General features: G+C 38.8%; 1 protein-coding gene across 1 annotated transcript; it reads right to left on the bottom strand.

Moving 5' to 3' along the window:
* Positions 1–495: 495 nt before the first annotated feature.
* Positions 496–21051, bottom strand: LOC149275822 (zinc finger CCCH domain-containing protein 15). The gene is made up of 10 exons (XM_089504258.1): positions 21037–21051; positions 8716–8817; positions 7355–7466; positions 7097–7249; positions 5582–5673; positions 3667–3849; positions 2369–2515; positions 2118–2219; positions 1778–1904; positions 496–1257 (listed from the first exon to the last, which is right to left on the bottom strand). The coding sequence occupies exons 1-10, from the start codon at positions 21049–21051 to the stop codon at positions 1064–1066; spliced, it is 1227 nt and encodes a 408-aa protein (XP_089360384.1). The 3' UTR covers positions 496–1063.
* Positions 21052–25041: the final 3990 nt, after the last annotated feature.

The raw sequence follows: 25041 nt of genomic DNA, 5'->3' as shown, positions 1-25041 counted from the left end.
ACCAGCTAGACTGACCAAAAGCATTTTCAATTCCCTGTGTGCACAATCCGAACTTTAAATAACATTTTCTAAATCTGTAGTTTCTGCATTTGAATGATATTGCAATATTTCCTGCTCATCCCAAGGAACTAAAAACATTTTTGAAATCGAGATTTTAAGACAGAGCATTCTAAGTAGAGTTCAAGGTCATATAAGCGAAGATGATTTTAACAGCAGTCCCCATTTTACTGCTCTTGATCACACTCTCCAAGCCTCAGAGGAAGACAAAGGCAAAACCTCTTTTGAAAAAATCTTGCCCTGAAAACCAAACCCCATGATACGGTTTGCCGCAAGTCAGAAACGACCGAAAGCACACTATAACAAGTATTTTTATGGAAGGCAGAAGGAACATTGCATTTCTACATGATGACAATTTAGAGATTGCATACCATCAGAATTACTTTTGTTTAGGTCTACTGCATATTGGCATAACATGAATACACACTAGAATCAATGTGTTTTTCAATCAGATAATCTTTATTTACACCCTTGTGGCTTATGTTTAAAGTTTAGATTCAGGGCCCCATACTATACATACTTCTACCTTAAGCATTTGGTTGCTTTAGATTACTTGAACAATTTCAGCACCTGCAAGAGCACAGGCATTTTGATCTGTTATCATTTTGATTTTACAGTACATAGCTCAATTGTAAACCACTCAAACATATTTGTTTCAAATACGATCCTGTTGAAAGCTTTCATTTAGACCTTGTCATGGATCTGGTAGCAATGTTCTCCTTTGCTCCTTATGGAAAAGCAGTTTAGACTTCCTACTTTTGGTTGGAGATTCATAACAATGTCATTAAACGTTAAGAGTCCTCTGAGTGTCCTATTACGGGTTTCAGTTTATGAAGCTGGTTAAGACGGCATCAGAAAAAAAAGGGAGGGGAAGTATTTCTGGGTCATGTTCTTTCCTGAATCACATGAGAAACGAATAACACTCCATTTATGAATTCTAGAGTAAACAGACGGAGCCAATATTCACTTTGTCAAGTAGATTAAATTCACATGTGAACCTGCTTGTTCATTCCTCTAAATCAAGTGTGTTTAGTTCTTCTTCTAGTTCTTCCAAGTCCTCACCAGTAAAAAGATTTTCATCAACTGGTACTGCGTCAATTACTCCATTTTCTTGGGTGCCTTCTATCTCACTGTCAGCTTCCAAGTCACTTTGCTCTCCATTTTCCAGTCCTCCACCTGAAGCTTCACTCAACTTGTTATCTGTAAGTAAAACAACAAGCAAATCCAAATTTCATTATGCGCTATTTAAATACACCTTCAGCAATGTTTCCTCTGTTGATATAGAACTAAGGGTCCAAACCATACAACTCTCAAAGTATGACTGATAAACCTGAAAAATACATTAGAACACTAACTTGTAAGGAAATGCCACAGAAATCAGAGTCTTATGCCTCAACCTGAAGGTATACAGTAACTGATGGAATTCATCATCATGTCCAATTAAAACATGTACCTCTCTCTCTCTCTTCCTTCCCCTCTCCCCGCTCTCCTTTTCTCTCTCACACACACACCTGCCAGGACATACTTAAAAAGGTACATCCTAGGCAAGTTTTTGTTTGACAAAACCTATTGTTTTCAAAGATATGAACTGGCAGGACATGCTAAATATTAAGCAGGGGTTATTATTTTGGGGCTAGACATTAAATCCAGGAAAACATTCAAAATCTAGAGGCAATCATTTTCTTTACCAAACAGCAGGAAAATTATCCCAAACTCTTACCATCCTTTTCAGCCAAAGCATATGTGCTAAATCGTTCCAGACTAGCTACAGTAATGCCAGTTTCATCTACAGCTTTTGGAACATACAGGTTCAAATCGACATCATTTACACGAACAAGTTCATCCACCTAAAGGGAAAAAGAAAACATTTTCTTGTAATCAACATTCCAAATCATGCTTGCAGCAAAATCCTTGCATTGTAGCTCAGAAGCTATGTATGACCCACCACATAGCACTCAAACCTTCATGTATATTCTTAGGCTAGGTTTCACAATGTTACAGTTAATTATGAAGTATTTTGAGTGTACTATATTTGCACTACATTCTTGGAGCAGCTTTACCTCATCTTCGCCTGTTCCTTGAATATAACGAGTGTCATCAGCTTCTTCATCATCTGCATCAACCAACTCGGGCCGAAACTCAAATACTTCACGTCCACTGATCTAGCCATGGAGAAAAGGAACACAGCATTAAATAGAAACAAGAATCTTAAAAGCAGATCAAGATATCTTAACTACTGAGGATGATTGCTTTTGTTTTGTTATACTGAATCAACGTAACAGACCACACTTTTCAGAAGAGCAGAACTTACCACCAGTGCTTTGCCAGCCTTAAAATCTGCTTTTCTTCTTTCCATATCTTGTTCAGCTTTGCTAATCTTTTCTTGTCTTTTCCTTTTCTTCCATGCAAGAAAAGACTCTAGAGTAATTTTAGTAACGTTTGGTCCTAAGGCAGCACGCTGTAAAGTAAGAACATTAATCATTAGCATGTTTTTAGAAGGCTACTTTTTAATGCCAGAAACAAAGAGCTCTTTGTGTTGTTTCTACTGCAACAGATGTTCTTTCTTCACTGCATTAAGAAAAAACCCTATGGCGGGATACAAACCGCCGCTTTGCGGCGTTCCCCCGCCGGCGCCATTTGCTCCGCGCGGGAGCTGCAGCAGCCAAACCGCGCGGCTTCCGCGCGGAGCAAGAAGCTCCATTTCGGAGCTTCTTTTCGCGGCGCACTGATGATGTCGCGAGGCGCCGCTGGCGCATTCGCGACGTCATAGGCGCCGCGACACGTCTGGACGCTATGCGTCCAGTACGTAAAGATGGCAGCGCCCATGTGGAAGGGGCGCCGCCATCTTGTACGTATTGTATACGTACTAGGGTTAGGGGGGTGCGGAAGCACCGCCCCTTCCTAACCCTAGTACGTATACAATACGTACTATATGGCGGTGTGTATCCCGCCTATAGCCCTTATTCCTTGTCCTTATGCAGATGCTTTCAACTTGGGTGTGCTTCACCATCATGGGCTATAACACTGCACCTAAATATGATACTCCCTTTGAATTTCCTGTGAGAATCTATGTTTCCACCCCAGTTTCCTCTGAGCCTACAGTCAGTTAGTAAACAGGAATTAAAATAAGAATTAGAGATTAGCAGATTTTGAACAATGACTCGTAGAACCATTGAACATCCCCATCTGATCAAACATTCTCAAAGTATATGCAAACCAAGTGCTTTAGTATTAGCAATATTCTGTTTTAATGTCCCCCCCCCCCCCGCCCGCATTAAACCTGACTTTTAAGTTTTGTATATATTTCCTTTACAGTACTGTCAAGTAGTTTTTTTGGAATCTGATGTACTCCTACAAATCTAGCCCAAATAACTGAGATATAAATCACTCTAATCTCCCCACAAATGCAACCACCCCAACTTCTCTCACTGCTGTTAGACAGACTGCTTTTCTCACCTGCCTTTAGCAGAAAAAACATCAATGAATATAAAGATCACAGCATAGAACAAGAATCACTTTGGGTGTGTGTATGTGGAACCCCAGAGCCAGTTATCTCATACAGGCTGTAGAGGATACCATTATTAGAGGCAAAGTCATTTACAGCATTACCTCTTTTTCTATTAGATCTTCTAAAGATATTTCTTCTTCCTTTTCTTCCTTCTTTTTGTCCTTTTTGAGTACAAAGCCAGGAGGGAGAGCATGGCGATACATACAGTTGTCTCCTCCGCCAGGACAAACCCAAAACCATCCATACTTGTTGTTTTCAATAGCATCAAGGAAGTACTTGCAGACCTGGAGAAACATTAACATTAAGTTCTGTTCTTCCATCTTAACTTTTATATAATATGGCAAGATGCCTAGGCCCAGAAGACGTTGAAAGGCCTTCCCTCCATCTTGCCTACTGCCATCCTCCCTTGGATGGAGGGAAGAAGAGGTACACACAACTCCACCATGCCTAGATCCAGAGGCAGATGAAAGGCCCTCACTCCATCTTAACTGCTACCACCATGATCTCGGAGGGAAAGAAGAACTGGAAGTATCTGCTGGACTCGATCCCTTTCCCCACTGCCTTCTTCTTTTGTGTCGTATCTTTTTAATTTGTAATCCTGAGGGCAGAGAACTGTCAAACTAACAATCTGTAAGATGCTCTAAGGGCCTTTGTGGCCAAAGAGTGGAATATAAATACTCTAAATAATAAATAAATAAAGATGCATTTTTATTTCTGGTGACCAGATGCAATCTTTTTAAAAAAAATTGCCAGCACTCCACTAAAAGAGTTAATAAGACCATCTGCCTTATCTCTGTTTTGCCTTACTCAACTTAAAGACAAGACAAAAACAGGACAGATGGTCTTATTTAGTTGTCTTGATAAAATGCAGGGAAATTGTTTTGTTTTGTTTTTCCAATTGCATTTGGTTATCTATTTGCATTTGATCAAGAAAAATACTTATTTGGTCAAAACCACCTAAGTATCAAACTGAAATTCAAGGCTGTGAAGTTTTACAGGTTACCACACAATATTAACTGATTTTTGCACTCGGGTTATATCCATACTAATGGTTTGATATGCCTTTGCTGCCATGGCTCAATCCTATGAGTTTCTGGGCTTTGCAATTTTGTATGATATTTAGTCTTTGTCAGAGAGCTCTGGTGCCATTACAAAGCACTCAGAACTAGTTCAAAGTTATCTGACACAGTATACCTAGATGAGTAAATGTATTATGATTGAGCCCCTCAGTTATATAACAGAATCTGAAGGAAAAATCCAGAAGTTAAATGCTCCTTCAGAGTGCCACAGTTTCAGACAGGTTTTTTGACCTGTATGTTTCAAACAGCATCCCACTCCAGCCTTCTGACTATAGGGTAGACTGTTTCTACACTCCAAGGAGTTTTATAGTGGTTTGTGAAACTGCACAAGAATGCTGCATCTGAACAACACACTGTATACACTTGAACTAGTTCTCTGTTTTATGGCCTATAGGCTAGTTTTCAGCTTCATTTCCAAATATTATACATACTATACTAATGTGACCTCTATAGAAGCTAATTGTTTTTGCATCTATAGAATTACTATGATATTTTAGCCTTTCTTCCTGGTTTTCAGATTGTAACAAAGATCTATCTTAGAAAAAGCTGAGATGCATTTAACATCTGGAAAACAATACATTAAACCTGTAACTACACAAGACAATTGTATTTCTGAGTGAGTTCACATTTGGTGTACTGGATTCAATATTTTTATTGCATCTTAATATTGTCATATATTGTTAGTGAATGATCCATGGACTATTTTGTCAAACTAAACATGCATAAACCCTATATATACTAAGAAAGGTTACAACAAAGAGCCTAGATTTAACACTTTTCTTTCTTTCTCTTTCCAGTGCTGCAATATCCTGCACTGAAAACCTGTATTCCAGGGCACTTGGGGGGCTGCAGGTTTTGGACCCCTCCCGCTTCTGCTTGTGGGAGCACACAAATATCTTAATTAGATATTGCAATACAAATCAAGAAAAGAACATACTATTTGTGTTTTGGGTTTTTTCTTCTCTGCTTCACCGTGTTTCTTGTTCACTACTTCTTCCAGCTTCTTTTCATCCCAGTTATCCATTGTGTCTAGATATAAAAACAAAATATTTTAAGTAGTCAGAAAGAAACCCATAAAGCCTTTGCTTCCTCTGCACACCAGTAGTCTCTTCAATACACATTACATATCTGTGTTTATGAAAAGAGCTGGCTTTTAAAAAGCGATAAAACTCTTGTTCTGAATGCATCAGCATAAATACAATGCTTTACATAATGTTTGGGCATAAGATATCACCTTTTTCCAAACTTTTCTTCATAACCCACTTTTCCCATGAAGCCTAGCCAAACCCAAATTTAAATATGCTTAGCCAAGGCTTTCATGAATAGACTTGAGTATTAAACAGGCTTTTTATTTTTTAAAGAATCAGCCATGCAACAAAGACTGCTGGATTTGGCCAATATGACTCAAATTAAATGTCAAATATTTTGTTAATAATAGCACCATAGCTTCTGTTTTGTTCATCTGTAAAATAAATCTAGTGACCTACCTCAAAGATTTGTTGTGAGGCAAGGATTAGAATTGTAGAGCAATTTTGAACATGGAAAGTTGTCTAAAAACAAGGCAAAGTATTAATGTGGTCTATACTTTATTGTTGGAGAGGAAGGGCTGAAAAAGAGGAAGGCAACTTATGCTAACAAATAGAATAAACTATACAGTAAATGTGGGTGTTACTTAAAACATACTAAGTTCTCATGCCACTTCCTTAAGTAAGATGTTTGGGCTATCAAATGCTTAATAGAAGTAAAGTAATGTACAGTGACCTATGTTCACATATACAATTTTTTAGCATTATGCAAATGCATCTGGGTGAGTCTTCTCTCTTCTCATTCAGTGCAGCTCAGAAGAGATCTGAAGACTTTGATTATATTTTCAATTAATTGCAGATTAGCATTATATCAGATTCCAAACAAACTGGACATAATGCTCAATTTCAGTTAAATAAAAAGGAGGGGGAATGCTTCCAGTCTTGCAGCCACACTGGAACATCAGCAGTCTTGTTTTGGGGGTCAGTGTAAATGGGGAAAATGGATTAAACCCACCACTTCAAAGTAGCTTCCTGCCCTTGTGTTTTGTGCCATAGCTCTGTTCTCAAACTGTGTGCAATCAGTACAATACTACTGTAAACAGCAGACTTTTTCTTTGTTTTTCACTTCCAGTATGGCGTCTGAGCAGATTAATTTGTACACATCTAGTTGTAAGCTTTTAAACTCATACTAAAATGAAAACAAACATTAAAGGAACCATGATATGTTGTGGTTTTCCATGGCTTCTTTAAGATGGTTTGATTTTAACTAATTTCAATAGTGTATTTACAATTTGATCAAAAATTCTCAGAAAAGCACATTAGGTCACAACAAATTATTATGAAAAACTTACACCTATGGAGATTATTTGAGCTTTACATTTGTTACCAGAAAAATGAATTCTGCTGCCTTATCAGATGTAATCTACCTTTTTCAAGCTCTTCATCTCTTGCATCAATATAAACACTTCTCTTTTCACACTTTCTCTCCAAAGTAAGGTCATGTGAAAATTTGCATTTGTCTCCTTTTGTGCACTGCCCTTGCTTGAAGAAAGCACAGACAACTGATTTCGGGTCAGCACCTGGAACAAATTGAACTTATTTAATATCTTTCCACTTCAACTGAAACAGAAACTGGTTTGAGATACACAACATGAGAAAATGCAAGTCTGCCAAAGGAAGCTTACCTTTACTTATTTTCTGTGCAGCAACCACAGGTTTGAAAAGCTCATTCAGCTCTTGTAATTCTTTCTTCTTGTCATCTTTCTTTAATCTTTTGTCTCCATCTGCTTGAGCGGCCTGTAAGAACAATAAAAACACCTTTATCATCAGTAACAAATAATTACAATACAAGACACACTAGAATATTTACCATGAAATCTATCTCTACATTGCAAACTAGTGACTTCACAATAAACTAATTTCCATTAGAAGGCAAAGTGGGAAAAGTGCTGCCTTCAGATGTTGTTAGACTGCGACTCTTATTACCCGTCCCTTTCCAAAGAGTGAATTTCCCCAGAAATTTCCTGGACTGATAATTCACCTTTTATATAGGTAACAGGACCCTACTGCCTTAACATAAAAAGTCCCCCCACCCCCCAAAATAAGAAGACTTTTGTCCTTCCAGGACTTTTTTTGGAGGGGGGGATTTTTAGCAGTTCAACCCACTCCAGTATACTAGTAGCAAAAAACTGGCCCATGGAGTCACTTAAGTTGCCCATTCCTGATACACTAACAGTTACGGAAAACTTTTTTGAGTATATGGTATAATTCAATGGTATAACAATAATACTGCAAAAATCCAGATTTGGAAATTACCCATAACTGTATACATCAGTGCAGTATAATGGTTTTACGTTACTCCTCCAGGAACATGCGGATGCTGAAAATAACCAAATGATAGCTTACATTTTTTAAAGAAATTCCCAAAATGTTCACCTAGTGGCTAGCCACCAAGCCACTCTATCTGCCTATCCTTCATCCCATTTCCTTTTGTCTTCTGAAAGGTGGATCCAATACTACAGTACATGCAAGACCATCATGAGAACTAAAAACGTCTACTGTATATACTCATGTTTAAGTCTAAAAATTTAGGCCAAAACACTGACCCAAAAAAACTGGGTTGACTTATCCATGGGTCAATGTAAGTATTGTATCTTACCTCTTATTTAAAAAAAAGAACTATCCCCTAGTAAAAGACAGGAGTATAATCTATCCTGGAAGCCAAATCCCCTTTACTCTTATCCATCCAACCTTAAGAGTGAGCACAAAGAGCGAAGTCGGCTGGAATTGTGTAATTGTTTTGCTTTGCTTAATTTTTTAGATCCTTTGCTATATGCCCCTAGGTTTTACCCTCAACTTATCCATGGGTCATATCAAAATCCACAATTTCGGCCCCAAAACCTGACCTCGACTTATACATGAGGTCGACTTATAATTGGGTATATACCTATAATTGACAGTTCTATTATGCAGGGTATAACAACAAACAATTACAGCATGAAACATGCAAAGAGATGTGAGAAAACCCAAGCAAACATTTGCTTACCTGCCTAGGATTTTGTTGGCCAAACTTAACTTGGTGAGTCACAGCCTTGATAAACTTTTGCTGTTTCGCTCCCTTCTTGTTCTTTAAACCAAAGGTTTTGTCCTACATCAGAAAGATTGGTGAAAATATTATTAAACTTCTCAATTGACATAACCTCCTAGAATGTACCGTCCCTTTTTTTTTTGGTTAGACATTTAATTACTTATGAAGTGACTGAAAATGTAAATATTTACTGGAATATATTCACATATTGAGAAGCCTGTACAGACACTTAATTTTGGAATAAATACCACTAAAAAGACTCATAGATTTTGTTTGTTCTATATTAACTGCTCTCAAATTTCTTGTGAAGTATGTATTTTCTCTCAAGTAATAAGATCTGCTGTATGAATATAACCATACAAATAAAGGTGGGGTGCAGCCTATCTTGTTACCAAGTAATTTAAGTAATGGAAGAATAATTTATAAGATTTTAAAGTCTATCATATTTAAAGACTAATGAAACCCTAATTCAACATATTTAGGTCCCTGCATACACAGGACATTAAAAAGACGACAAAAATGGTAAGGATAAATAATCCAAAATGTACCCCAGTCCTAATTCCTACTGCAATGGCAATAAAGTACTAAAGCAAACTTTTCATTCTTTCTACCACTTTACTCTTGAGTAACATATGATTTATAATCTAAAATATACTTCTCTCAGACAGTCTCTGGAATTTTGTCTATTAACTTTAATTATGCATACAGAACTGTGAAAGCTGAAAAATTTTATTTTATGAAAAATAAAAAATACCTAATTTATTTATTTGATATCCTGCCTTTCTTCCAGTATGGGACCCAAGGTAGCATACTGCACTTTAAAAAACACAATACAATTAAAAAAAAAAACCTCTTATTTTATTTATATTTTAAATAAATTAAATAATCCCTATTGTTTATTTTTTAAAAGTTAAAATATAATTCAATTAACTTTTGTTTAAAAAACCAGAAAGACAGCAGAGAGGGGACTACTGAACCTCATTGGGAAGTGAGTCCCCCAATATGGGAGCAACCACTGGAAAGGCTCCCCCATGTTTTCACCAGACATGCCTGAGATGTTGGTGGGATCTAGTGAAGACCTTTCCCCTGCAGTCCTTAGAGCACGAAATGCAGGCTCATAAAGGGAGACATGGATTTTCAAATACTCTAGCTTATGCATTATATCCTAATACAGACACGTCTGAATGTATGCCTTCCTTCTTCCAAATAATTTAGAAGACTAACATGACATGGAACATTTAATAATAACCAGCCATTCTGGTAAAGTACCATTTTTGCAAGAGAGGTCCTTTTGGGTCGAAAAGTGGATAGTTAGACCAGGGTCTAACTTCACATTTTCTAAAGAAGCTTGCTAGAAACAGACATAATTAAGTGTGCCATGTTCTTGTCAAAATGCATAAATTAATCCTAAAGGAGCAGCACTCCTTTCATAAAGGGAATTATATTAGTCCAATTAGAGATTCAAAGTCTTTACCAACCTCTTTTGTTCTCCACAACATGGTTTTACTGTGAATGAGGCTTCTATTTATAGTCTTTGATGCACAACACTTATGCATCTCTACGAAAATATTATCTGCACGAAATATTCAGTTGGATGCAACAAGACAAAACCATTTAGACGTTTTCTAGAAAAATGCTATGCACGTTTATTCAGATATGTCTCACTACAGTCTCAGTTGAGAGCCAGCATGGCCTAGTGGCCTGAGTTTTGGAGCAAGACTCTGGACACTAGGGTTCGATTCCCATCCCAGCAATGAAGCCCACTGGTTGACCTTGGGCAAGTCACTCTCTCTCAGCTTCAGGGGAATGCAATGGCAAACCTCCTCTGAACAAATCTTGCCAAGAAAACCCTGTGATGGGTTGGCCATAGGCTCATCGTAAGTCGTTTCCGACTTGAAAGCACACAACACAAGACAATAGTCTCAGGCATGTGTATGTAAACATGCTCTCCTAGGTAGGTATTCCTTCCCAGTAGGGATACTTTATTAACTCTGTGGAATTAAAAAAAAATCCTAGGGAACAGCTTATTAATATACAGCCCGCCCTCCAGATCCATGGATTCAACCATTCACAGCTTTAAAATATATTTTTAAATATATATAAATTCCAAAAAGCAAACCTTGATTTTGCCATTTTATATAAGTGACACCATTTTCCTATGACACTGTATTTAATGGGACATGGACATCCATGGATTTTTGTATCCATGAGAGGTCTTGCAACCAAACCCCAGCAGATACTATGAGCCCATCCATTGTAGTCTGACTCAAAATTAAAGTTCTTAAACTTTTGAGGAACAATTCTTGTTTTCCACTTCAAAAAATACCTTACAATTCACCAGAACTGATAATTATATGAAATTCTGCATCAGAAGATAGCATGACAATTCATATTTCACTGCTGAAGTACCAAGGAATGGTTTCTTTGTCATAATTTCAAATAGCATGCCAAATCCTTTTGGCATTTTGCCTTTGGTGTTGTTGTCTCACACTAAGACCACAAGTTTAGTTGGCTTGGCATGTCTCTAAGTGTCTAAGGTCCAAAACACACTGCAGAAATAATCCAGTTTGAGACCATTTGAACTGCCTGGGCTCAATACTAGGGAATTCTGGGAACTGTAGTTCTGTGAGACATTTAGCCTTCTCTGTCAGAGAGCTCTGGTGCTACCATAAACTACAGGAGTCCCTAGCAGTGAGTCAGAGCAGTTAAAGAGGTCTCAAACTGGACTATTTTTGCAGTGTGTTTTGGACCTATGTCTCCAAGAGCCAAGTATACCAAATTCAGGTAGCACACCTGATGTACGCTTTGAAAAGACAAAACAATAAAAAAAGTGTTCACAGGACTGTTGCCCTAATCACACTACTAAAATTGTATTTCTTTTCATCCGAGGCTTTCATCAGCTGAAAACATAGTCTTCCGTGTGTTTTCTTGATTCACACAAGAAATCAAGAGGTTGAATTGCTGGCATCACATCCAGGAAAGGCTGGAAAAGATGTCTCCTTGAAATGTGAGAGCTGCTGCCAGTCTGTCAGCATAGATTATGGGTGGACAACTTTGGACTCTGCAGGCACATTTTGGACTGCATCTCCCAGAAGCCCAAGCCATACTGATTTCTTTTTCCAAACTTGTGTTGAACAAGTTTGATCTTAACTATAGGGCCTGAACAGATAGGCCAAAATAAAGCTGCTTCAGCTCACTTTGGAGGTATGCTATTTAAATGATGCATGCGTCCTAAGAGGCCGGAAGCCATGCCAAAGCCATGCTCCAGTCCTAAGGACTGGAGCACAGCTTTGGCACAGCTTATGGCCACTTAAGATGTGTGTGTCATTTAAACAGCATACCTCCAAAGTGACTGAAGCAGCTTTATTTTGGCCTATCTGTTCAGGCCCATAGTTTCTGTTTCTTACCAATTTCTGCCAGGAGACAGGGCAAAGGTTTGCACAAAGTTAGAAATTAGGCCAATCATGTAATAAACGGGTTGGCTCTTATATGTAGTTTCTGGTTCCTTGCAAATTTCTGTTGCAGATGGGGTAACATTTGCAAGAAATTCAAAAATAGACTATTCATTTGTTTAACAGCTTTGACCTGAATGGCAGTTCTTCGTCTTGTGAACTTGCCAGTATATGGCTTTGCTTGTTTGTTTCTGAAGGTGGTAGGGGGAGGAATTTGCTAAAAATTATAAATTGTTTCTCCTGCTAATGGCACTTCTGGGCCTGCTTTGCATTCTTCAGCAGAAGCTTGAGGAAAAAACTCTGACTCATTCACATTAGTTGGAATCTTAAACACACTACCAGGACATCCACTGAAAACAGAAGTGCTTGCTTTTGAATAGACAACCACAGGATCGTGCCACACATAAGCATGTTCTTTGAGTGCAGTCTGTCTGGGGAAGATATGGCATCCCATACTGTATGTGTCCCTCCAGCTTTTCTGATCTTCATAGGATATTCTACTAACAGAATGGGGGAACAGAGAAGAGCCCTCCATGTCAGCTTCTCACAGAACCTAGCCATGAAACTCACTGACTTACCTTGGGGAAGTTACTTTGACTCAACCTGGCTTACTTCACAGAGTTGTTGTGGGGGTAAAATGGGGAGGAAGAAAGCTACATGCAAGATTCAGTGGAAGAAAGGAGGACTAGGATACAACTAACACAGGAGTAAATTTAGGGAAGCTCATCATGTTAATACCATAGGGATCTTCAGCAAATCCATACACACTTTTCTGTTTAGGACACCTTTTGGTGAAATCAGCTGTTCCTAAAATATTCAGTCCAATTGATTCACCTGGCTTGCTCTTTTAAGCTTCTTTAGACTTTCATGTTGTAATTGTTTTCACTGGACTTTTACATTTTCTATTTTAATTTGTTTGCCACCACAAGGGCCTTTTTTGTGGGCTGGATGGCAGGATGACATTTTCTTTTTGAGAATATGCTATAAATAGAAAAAGGACCTTCCAGTGACCCCCTTCCCTCCAAACCACAGCCTTTTAACAATGACATCTAAGGTAGACTCCACTGCATTTTGGGCTGGCCTCTTCCACGGAAATTGTGCATGCAACTCTTTGCCTGTTTCCCCTTTCCTAAACCCTGAAACACACATTTTCTGCATGACTTGTTAACAGCAGCAGCTCCTGAGCTGAACAATGTTGGAAGAGTAATGCAGCACGAGGCTCTTAAAATATGTCAGATGCTAAATGGGTCATGGAAACATCCCTGCCTGACCAATTGTGTGGGCTCTCAAACAAAGCTTTCTATTGTTGGTCCAGGGGTCACCCCACGGGACAACATGCCTGCACTGCCTGGAAGGAAATGCTTCTTATTTTAAAAGCCTATTAACATATCAGAAATGGATTTGGAGCTACCGAGTTTCCCCTAATTCATATATAAATACTCAGATGAAAGGATGTGCAGTGACAAAAGCAGTGTAAGATTATATAGTTTTCCTTTTCAATGAAAAATTATCCAAGGCCACTGTGTATTTGTTATGTGTACACATCAAGAAGAACAACAACAACATATCCTCTCTTTCCTCCAACGAACTTAAGGTAGAATACATGGTCCTTTCCCTTCTCACCCTATCCTCACAGCAGTCTTGTGAGGCAGGTCAGGCTGACATAATTATTGTCTAAAGGTCATCCAGAATGTTTTGTGGCTTGTTGCAAAACTTAATTTGAATGAACTTTTTTTAATCCGTCATAAGCCACTTTAAATAGGATATAAATATCACCATCACCATCATCAACAGGAGCTTCCAAGTTCTAATGCAACACTGTAACTACTAAAGAACAGGGTCACTATTGTACACAGGGTACCTCTTTAAATTCCAAAGAGCCTTTTTGGGCAAATGAATCTTAGTTGAAAGATCCTCTTCTGTGCCATCTTGTTCCAGCTCATGAGGCGAGCTTCTGTGTATTCCACAGTCTTGCCCTCTTCAAGCCTTTCTTACAATGTGTGAAAAACGGAATAGGAGAGAGACCAGAGGTGAAACTAGCAGGAACCACTCTGCACTTTCTCTCTGTCAATAGCATGATGACTACATATGCAAGGAGGCTGAATATATCTCCACTTGTTAGCACTACTGCCATTTTGTTCCCATTCCTTCATCAGTGTTTGTTGCTCACATCTGTATGGTCTTCCAAGTGAAAACTGAGGAGCTAGCAAAATTTTCTAGGAACCAAATGGGAGGAACTGGAAAATAATGACCTGAAATGTCACTGACAGAGGGAATCCCATTCTCTTTGGAATAATATGGTTTCCCCCCTCCCCCCATTCCTTTCCAGTTCCACCAACACACACAACAGACACAGAAGGCATTAACACATGGACAGCTCCTTGTACCAGCTTTAGATGGATAATCAGTACAACAACAACAACAATCCACAATAACAATTTTTGTTTTAATATATGAAACAAGCCAAACAATCAACACCTTAAAGTCCCTAGGTGTCACTCAAACTTGTTTTTGTTTTTTTGGGGGGGAACTTTTGATGTTTCCCATTGATGCTATATTTGAATTATTTGATAGAAAAAAAGAGCAATATCACCTTTCCACACTTGGTCTTTTATTTCTTTAAACAACATCAAGAAATGACACAGATCCTCAGTGCTTCCTCTGGAGGGAGGCAGAATCCTAAGAACACAATTATAGCAATTTGATACCTCCATTCTACAGAAATCCTGGGAGTTTAGTTGGCTGATATACTTAGCGTTCTCTATGTATATTCCTCTGAACTACATCACTTCAACTCTCTGGCAGAGATGCCTAACTACCCCATAAACTATAAATCCCTTGGATCCATAGGATGGAACCGTGGCAGTTAAAAGGTATCTAAATGCTGTAATTTTGACGTGTGGATATACTCCAGGAGAAACTGGGATGTCAGATTTCCTCAGGGACTGACAGCGTTTGGAACAGTTTACTTTTTTCCTACTGTTCCCAGAATCCCTAAGTCAACAGGGTCCATGTGGAATGTGGTTGATAGGTGTTTCAGGGAGATGTAGCTCCCAATTAACTTTTGCAACCTCTGGGGCTTCCAGAAACAATCCAAGATTGGGAGGTGGTAGGACTAATGGGGCCGCATTCAAAACAGATTCACAAGACTACCCAGCACAGCCACCTCCTTCCATTCTTTGGATTATTACTGCTCTACACAATCACTGAAAGTACTGTTTGAGTCAGGGGGTGAAAAAGATGGGCATGAAGGGGGGGCTTCAACCCGCCCCACCCAAGACACCTTGGGGCCTCAGAAAACACATGCTGCGGCCCCAATCTGCTGGGAATCCGGCCCAAATAGGACCAGAAAAGATCTGTTTGGGCCAGGTTTAACGCACCCCGCCACATCTTCCGGGTGTGTGGCATCTAAACACCATGCCCCCAAGCCACTGGGAAGCTGGCTTTTAGACCTTGTCTGTGCCATCCCTAAGATGGGTAAGAGCCATCACCATAAAAATCTGTCACAAATAGAGATGTAAACCTACTTGAGCCTTGCTTATGGTGGCCCATATCAACTCCAAATCTGTAAAATATTTAATCTTGCTTTCACTTTTGAGATTCACTGAAGCCCCACAGTAAAAACCACCCATCATGATACATTACCTGTAGTATCAAAGATGATTGGCTGGCAATTTCTTCTGTTAGAGTTCCAGTTGCATTTTAACACCTGGCCTCCTTGCACAATTCCAGGTTGACTTGTGTTTGCCTTTGGAGCACCCACAATGAGAAACATCCTGCAAGAGAAAAACAAACAACTGCATCAAAAGGGCTGAATAAATTAAGTGAATAAACTGTGAAGCTGAATAAATCAGTTTAAGCAATGGTAGGGCAGCTGGTATAATAGAGCGAGTAGCTATCGTCACAGAAATAACAGTAGGGAAAGTAGTGCAATGTGAAAACGAAGAGCATTATGAATGAAGTTGTATTCTTAATTTTTCTTTCCCTATAATCAAATTTGTTGCACCAATCAGTCTTTCAAACTAGAGAACCAGCAACCCAGTGTAATTCACTAGCCATGTATACAAGCCCACCCCAACCCAAGGCCTCAAGAGGCATATTCATTTATTTATTTAAAATTTATATCCCATTTTCCTGCCAAATCGGGCCCAAGGCAACATGGTACATGAATGTGTAAAAATGAGTAATAAGAAGTTAAGGAACAACTAATAACCCGCCATATTAAAAAATGAAATCATTTAAATCCATGACAAGAATAAAAAATGCAGGATGCACACCCAATTAATAACTTTTCCATATAGTCACTTAGGCCCAATTCTGGGAATTCTGGAAACTGTAGTTTGGTGAGACATTTAGTCATCAGAAAGCTCTGATGCCACAACAATCTACGATTCCCAGGAATCACTAGCACTGAGCCAGGACAGTTAAAACAGTCTCAAACTGGATTATTTCTGCAGTGTGTTTTGGACCCAAGCCACCAAATGCTTGTTCAAATAAAAATATGTTTAATTGTCATCAAGAGGGGAGCAGGGAGAGGGCCAATCTAGTCTCCTGTGGCAGAGATTTCCAAAGCTTGGGAGCAACCACCGAGAAGCCTCATTCCCATGTTCTCCACCAAAAATACCTATGATGGTGATAAGATCAAAAGTGAATGATTCTTAAAGTCAGGCAGTCTCAGGAAACCTTGAACAGGGCACACTCTCTCACTCTCAGAGGAAAGCAATGGTAAACCACCTTTGAACAAATCCTGTCAAGAAGAAAACCCAAAGGTAGGTTTGCCTTAGGATCAGAATAAGTCTGAGACAACCTGAAGGTGCACAATGACAACAACAGGGCTCATGCGGTCTTTCAGATAGTCCACACTTAAGCCATGTATGTTAAGCATCCTGTGAAGAAATGTTAGAAGGTTACTTTCGGAGACTGAAACCTACAGAATGCCACATCAAGCACGGTCAGTGACCAAGATGTTTGAAGACTGTACTCCAAAAAGGTAACCTTTTCAAGTCCTGATTCTGTTTTTGAGCCTGAGACTGCAAATGTAGGGAATGGGGTGTGTGATGTCAAGCACTGGGCAGAGAGACAAGGCATGGGGAGTTGCAGAGAGCTTAGTGGACCGACTGGTTGCACAGACTTATCTCATGAGACATTTTATCCCACAAAATTGATCCAAACCAGTGCAACTTTGTCATATGCTATAGTACATATGAGAGAGCCAGGATGGTGTAGTGGTTTGAGCTTTAGACTAGGTCTCTGGAGGACAATGTTAGAATCCCAGCTCAGTTATGTAAACCTACTGGATGACCTAGACAAGTCATACTCTCTCAGCCTCAGAGAAACGCAATGGCAAACCCACTCTGAAGAAACTTGTCAACAAAACCCCATGATAGGTTTGCCTTAGGGTCAACATAAGTCGGAAATGACTTGAAGGCACACGACAACAACAACAACAACAACAACAACAACAACAACATAGTAGAAATAGAAGTAGGTGATTGGTTGGCAAAGTAGTCTACACTGACCAGCCCAGATACATCAGTGAAGAGAAAAATGGATCACTGAAAAAGGAGTGCATACACCAGACAGTATACAATTTCATATACTTTAAGTACAGATTCAGATTCAAAATGATGACTACAGTTTCAACAGAAGCATAATACCCCTCACTATAATGAAGAAGACTATGATCAGGAGATCTGTGGGTCTGCTGCTGAGTCTGCTGCCAGGACACTCACTGCTAATGGGCAACTCCAAGGCCCTATCAAGACTCTTGCTTCATAGATCATTATTTTAAAGATAATTTACACCTTTGGCAGGGATGATAGAATTCAAAGACATAGCAGATGCATGTAATGAAGTAGACTGAGTCTATGCAAGCTTATGCTACCACTTCTTTCTCTCAGTCTCAAAGCTGCTACAAGATCCCTTTGTATACTTTGGTAAGGATGGGTTCTTTTTACTGTTCTATTTTTGTAGTGCATATTAATATACTAAACAGTGTATATTAATATACTAAATAAATAAAATAGTAAACTAGATTTATACTGGATTATTCTTCAAAGAGAAAACTGTTCCCTATAAAGTAGGACATATGATTATACTCTAAGTACAGTAGATCAGAACTGGTTGATTTCCACTATGACTCCATTAAATGGCTTCCCACCATTCACCTATTCCACTTACAAGACCTAGGATCAAAGTCAGCTGGAATGGCAGAAACTTGTGCGCGCCCCATTTCAGTCAAGAGTAACGAGAGGGGCTGTATCTCCGCTTCAGCAATAATGTAGGTTGACACTGCTTTAACTACCATGGCTCAATGCTATGGAATTCTGGGATTTGGTGTTTTCTTAGATATTTAGCCTTTTCTGTTAGAGAGATCTGGTGCCACAATGAACTATAGATCCCAGGATTCCACAGCACTGAATCATGGCAGTTAAAGCAGTATCACACTTAATTATTTCTGCAGTGCAGATGCAGTTCGAGTGAGGCTATAAAACCAAAAGGTGTGGAGATGTAAAGCAGAACTCTACCCAACAGTCCCAGAGATCTGGAAACACAAGTATTTCCATGAACGGTGTTTGAGTAATTTGCAGAAGTTGTGGTTTAGTGATTTTCTAATGTTATGGGAATTATTCTTTAAATTCCATTTCATTCTTAATATTATAAAGCCATTCCAGTTTTCATCTCCTCACGCAGCAAAATGCACTGACGTGCAAACAAATCTGTTCCAAAATTAAAATAAATGGTCTCTGGCAATCATTACCTTATAGCATATTCCTTACACTAAAGGAATGTATTTCCCAGCTCCCTGCCTCACCCCATTTTTTCAAGCATTACTCCTCTATAAATCACAACACACAATAACATGAATTCACAGCGTTATTGCTCCATTAAACTCCAGAGAAAGGATTCTCCCAACTATTCGGTCTTGCTTATTTTTCAGTGTTTTGATTTGATGGATCTTTGCTGTGACAGGATTTAAATGGGAGTTTTAAATAAGAAAATAACAGGCACACCATCACCCCACCCCAACTCTGTAATATTCCAGTTCTAATACATGTTATGCCAGCAAATAAATGCAAAACATATGGCTTACAAACTGTTCTACCCAACACAGCATCTCAAAACACAACATTTTGCCAGGGCCACTAAAGCTGGCCAACACAAATGTTTAGGACTGGAGTGTTACAAGTTGATCCTACAGATATGAACAACTGACACACTAAGCCATAGCGTGTGATGAGTGCCAATACAAGATGACCAGACTCCGAAAGGAATATGGCGTCTTTGTCTTTCTCGGGGATCTATGGAGAGAAGGAAAATCCACTGCTACATTTTTTTTTCTTTAGCAGCTTGTGAATATTGGAGAAAAAACAGTATATCCAGAAAATGATGTCCACATCAATGCTGTTACCAGATTTCAGTTTGTTTCACTATTACCTCTCACAGTCTCAGAATTCATCTTGGTCTATTTTCAGAAGATACTCATACACTTCTGAGAACTTGGAATCTATTTTTCTTCTTCTTAATAACTGTTCCATTTGCGAAGCAAAACAAATGGCCTCTGTCTGCAGTGGGCAAGGGGGGGGGGGGATCACCAAATATCCTACAGTAGTTCAGATCTGTGTGTACTGTGATTTATTTTTATTTATTTATTTATTTTGCACCAAAGCCTAAACTTGTAAGAAACTCTTGTTAATTCCTTGGAATTCAACATCTTGCAGACAGTGTTGGGTGAATATCATAAGTTGCCCCTTGAAAATAAAGTAGATCTTCTTAAAAAATTAACAGCGTCCATGACCTATTTATTCTCTCTTTCTCTCCCTCCCTCCCTCCCTCCCTCCCTCCCTCTGTGTAGATCAGTTATCCCTATTATTTTACTCGTCCTTTTTGTCACAGCGAGACAACACAGGAATTAACCTCTATCCTATTCTAGAGATGTGAAAGCCTAGAAAAAAACTGGAAAAACTGTTCCCTTCCCTTTTCCCCCCATGAACTGTTATTTTTTTCTGGAAGATTTTAAAAATGGGACCATGGAACACTTTCTTTTAGAATGTTGCATAAAACGTTTAAGACATAACATTCATACATTAATTCCTAACTGATTATTTCTAAAAAGCAGGGTTCCTCAAAGTGGGGTTCAACAGATATTTACAAGAGCCACCAGTTGCCAATCCACAGTGAGTCTCCAGGAAAGAAACAGTTGTAGCCAAAGGGCACTAATATGGTACCAGTCCCTGGCACATGGGAGGGAGCCAGTTCCTCCACATCAGATAGTTTAAGAAACACTATCAGGTCATTGCAATTGGTCCTGGTTTCCTTTTCTCCTTTATTTTATAGGAACAAGTGTTTAATATCCACTTGACATTATGGAGGACAAGAGGAGGAACGAAGTAATTTTCATTGTGTTTTCCCCCCAAATGTTGGTAAATTATTTTTTTAAACTGATCTTGACTGGTTGCTTTACTGAGTCTCATAAAGTCGCAAAACTAAATAGATTCTTTACAGTCCAGGACCTTGTGGATCCATTTGTAAGAAGAAGAAAAATACATTTAAAAATGTGTTGAGTTTGTAATTTTATGAATAAACTCTAAATTATCAGACATGATAGCTTTATATCAAACTACATTATACAGTACGTACCAAATTTTACACTCCTTAAATAAAAAGTGACTTTCTGTTTGTAAAGGGTGCCAATACTGTACTCCTCACTTTATGCCCAAATATTCCCATTTAAAAAAATCCCTCCCCGCTCCATGGTCTCAAAACTTCCATCACTTTTCTATCATAATCATTTTCTCATTCTGCAGGATTTCTTTGCTCTGCTCACCCCCTCCATCACCATTCTCGAAAGTTCGAGAAATCCAGAAAACTTCTTAGAAATCCTAACCACTCACCAGTGATTTCTGCTCAGATCACAAACTGCTGATGGACATAACCCTACTGTGTCAGCCTTGTGCCAGCCTCTCACAGTCATGGCCCAGCTCTTTAGGCCTCATAGCCTGTGATTTCAACAACAGGAGCACTCTGGAGTCCAGTTCCTTACACTGAGCTTGGAATATGGATCTGTTTTGTATCAATATGACTCTGTGTTTATGCCTGGGATCTGGCTTTCCAAGGCATTTATTATTTCACTATTAGAATCCACATAATAGCTGAATGCCTGGACATAGTCCCCAAAGAAATATTGACCATTGCTCTCTGCAAATGAACATATGACCACGGACTTGTTTGTTGTGTTTTGTGTATGTTAGCCGCCTTGAGTCCCACTTTGGGAGAAAGGCGGGATACAAATTAATTAATTAAATAAATAAAACCCACTCCTAATATTTTGAAATATCCTTTACAAAAAAGTATCTCAGGATACTGAAATATGCTGGAGAAGTCATTTGTGAACAATTACTCAATAAACACTCATTAACTGATTAATATTGCTTTAATGTGGGGCTCGTAGCCATAATTTACGTTAAATATTTGTTTTCCTCAAGCCAGGATGATGTAGGAAACTAAACCAAAGGACATTTTAAATGCAAGCAAACAAAATTAGATGTTCAGGCAAAGGTTTACATACAGAGAAAACCTGTTTCAAGCCAAATTACACAGGACAAGGAAGTGTGCTGGTTCTGAAACATGGGTGGGCAACCTTTAGCCTCAGGTTCACATGCAGTCCTTGGCATCTTATGTGATCCTTTAGCCTATTTTCAAATACCCTCCATAAATGTGATCATTCCCTTCCCCAGAAATTTCACTAGGGGTGGATGAAGAAGAGAGGAAAGGGGGGTGGCAGAGAGAAAGAAGAAACAAACTCACTACTTCTGACTGTCCTTATCCCCTGCTGGCATCAGCTGTGTCCACAATCAAGACTAGCCCATGGCTCCTAACTGATTATTCCTGAGAGAATATAGTCCTTGGTAAAAGAATGGCTGCCCATCCCAATTTTAAGTGATAACAGCATCCCTTTTGCCATTATTATCATGAGTCAATATAACAATGGTAGCTGACTCACAGGACATAATTCCTAGGAAGTTTGATTGCACAAACCCTATTGAAATGAATTGAAGCTCTACAGGAACACAATAGTGTTAATCTATTCGGGGTAGCCGTGTTGGCCATGCAGCAAAATACAACAAAATCCAAAATTCACAAAGCAGTGATACCTTTATAGGACCAACTAAAAGACACAAAGTAATCGTTCAAGCCTTTGAAGCTTCACTGGCTTCTTCATCAGCCAAAGATGTTTAAAACCATAAAGGAGAAGAAAACTAATGATGTTAGTGTCACAGGCCTACATTTTGACTCAAATGTTACTTCTGTTGTCAGTTAGGATGAGGATATCAATGCTGGCAAAGACCACTCCCTTTTTTGGCCATGTAGGCAATAAAAGGCCGGTAATAAAATGTCAACTCCATTAGCAACAGAAAAGTAACTTCCCTTGAGATCCAAAACACTACTGTCCTGTATGAAGCTGACTGCCCCTTTATTAGGCAAAGATAATTGAATTTCTGAAGAAGTCCCTGTACTGTTAAACCTACCAACTGTAGTCCAAATGAAAGAGTTTTACTTTTGTTAGAAGTAGAAACCTCAAAGAGTTAAGTCCCAAACCGTTAGATCCCTCTTATTAAAGTTTCCTCTTTTGTGGCAGAATCTTCAAATCCTGGAAACATATTCAGGGTAACCATGTTGGCCATGCAACAAAATACAACAAAATCCAAAGTCCACAAAACGGTGATAATTTCATTGTACCAACTAAGATGCACAAAAATTACTGGCCCAAGAAAGGTATCACGATGCTATTAGTCATGTAAATTAGAAGCAGGGAGCACTATTTAGATTTTCATTCTCAGGCTTAGAGAGTTATAACTTGGGCTATAAATTGTTATCATAAATTTTAAGACGGTGGTGAATCTTTTTACATGAACAGCGTATTCCTATGTCACAATAGCACAAAGGCCTTCACAAAACCCCCCTTGCTTTCAAATGTGGCATCTCATTGTGGCATGAAGAGTTGCCGTTTAACACAGACATGTCCAAAGCTCTTTTCTGTTGTGTGAATTTCATTGTGCAGTTCATTGGATCCCAGCCCTTTTAACAGAAACTACTTTCAAGTATTTTTTTCTCTTGCATCTGAATCCAGGGAAACTATATATAAAACAAACCACGTAATACTAAAAATAACAATGGGACTTAACAGCTTTAAGAGCATTGATTTGGTTTTGCCTGTGGCATAATTAATGTAAAGACCAGCAGAGTGAACACAAGCACTAATATCTAAAATAAGAAACAAACAAAACAGCTATTTGCCATAGGAAAACACTAGTCAAAAGGACTGTCAAAAACAGTTTCCTAAGGGCTCTGCTTTTGTACAATTATTCATGCCATTTCACAAAATGGGCAGGTATGCTGACTGTGGTATATATTACAACATCTAGTGGGTTAAAGCAAAGAGATGTGTTGGTTAAAGTAGGCCCAGACAACCTGTAATCCACCAAGTGAAAATTACTCCGCCATTACTTTATTGGTGGTTTATATGTTCTTGCCATCCACACATTCCCTAGGAAATCCCAAGCAAAAGAGTAACAATAATGGAGACATCATCAACCACCACACATTTTTCAGGTTGCAAAGTTGTGCAGTCCTAAGTTAAAAGCTTCCATATTTAAACCCGTTTAGAAAATTGCCAAAAGTATTGTGGGACTGAAAAAAGTGATTTTTGGTAAAAGGCACTGTTCTTTAAATGGACTAGAAGTGGAAGGGATGTTGCATGTCATGTAGTCAAACATCTACTTCAGGCAGGACATCCAAAGTAGAGCATCCTTAAGAAATGGCTTTTAGTGTCTTCTCAGATGTCATCTACTGACTCCGAAACCCTCATAGTTTTGTGTCATTCAGAAATCTTACAAGCATTAACTCAACTTTTCCATCTAAGCCACAATTAAAATAACATTGAAGGCCAAGGACTCAGGATACAATGTCAAGACATGCAACTCAAACTTTCCCATAGTTTGATGCCCATAGTTTGATGCCAACCAACTATCCCCAAGGATTTTGTCAAATGGATTGCTAAAATGAAGGTAAATCACATTCACAGCATCCCCACACTTCACCAAACTAATAACCTGATTTAATCTAGTTTCCTGGATTTTCCTAATGCCCCCTGGGGAAAATTGGGACACTTGCCTATCTTCAAGTCTTCCAGCGCAGTGGACCCTTGATATCTGCTGGGATTTGGTTCCAGGATTCCTCAAGGATACCCAAATCCATGGATGCTTAAGTACAGTACCCTTAAATACAATGGCATACTAAAACGGTGTCCCTTATATAAAACAGCAGAAATCAAGGTTTGGATTTGTGTGTGTGCGTGTGTGAAATATTTTTGAATTGTGGTTGGTTGGATCCCTGTGCAAAATTCATACAGAGAGCCAACTGTACTTCACCTCTTCTCCAGGATTTAAGAAAGCTGAAAGACTGAGGTTCCAAAAGCACACAAACAAGCTTCATCATATCTTAGCACATAAAATTCCATTTACAAGGACTTCAAGGAATTTCCTGAATTAGTTTTGTAACTCATCATGGAAAACAGCTGAACTGAATTTCCATAGAACACGCAAAGTCTGATACATGCCCATTCTCCTATTAATACACCCTACGTTTTGGTCATCAGAGTAATCTTCCTTGACTCATTCATATATGAATGTTTATAACAGAGACTCTCAAACTTTGGTGCTCCAGATATTTTGGACTTTAGTTCCCAGAAGCCGCAGCCAGCTAGGCAACAGTAAGTAATTCTGGAGGACCAAAGTTTGAGAACCATTGGCTTACAACGTACATCTTCCAC

The sequence above is a fragment of the Sceloporus occidentalis genome, unplaced genomic scaffold (assembly GCF_023333645.1).
Source record: "Sceloporus occidentalis isolate IW3139 unplaced genomic scaffold, rSceOcc1.0.p SCAF_264, whole genome shotgun sequence".
NCBI classification, from domain to species: domain Eukaryota; kingdom Metazoa; phylum Chordata; class Lepidosauria; order Squamata; family Phrynosomatidae; genus Sceloporus; species Sceloporus occidentalis.
The sequence above is the reverse complement of the archived record's forward strand: the minus strand, read 5'-3'. Positions and strand labels throughout refer to the sequence as shown.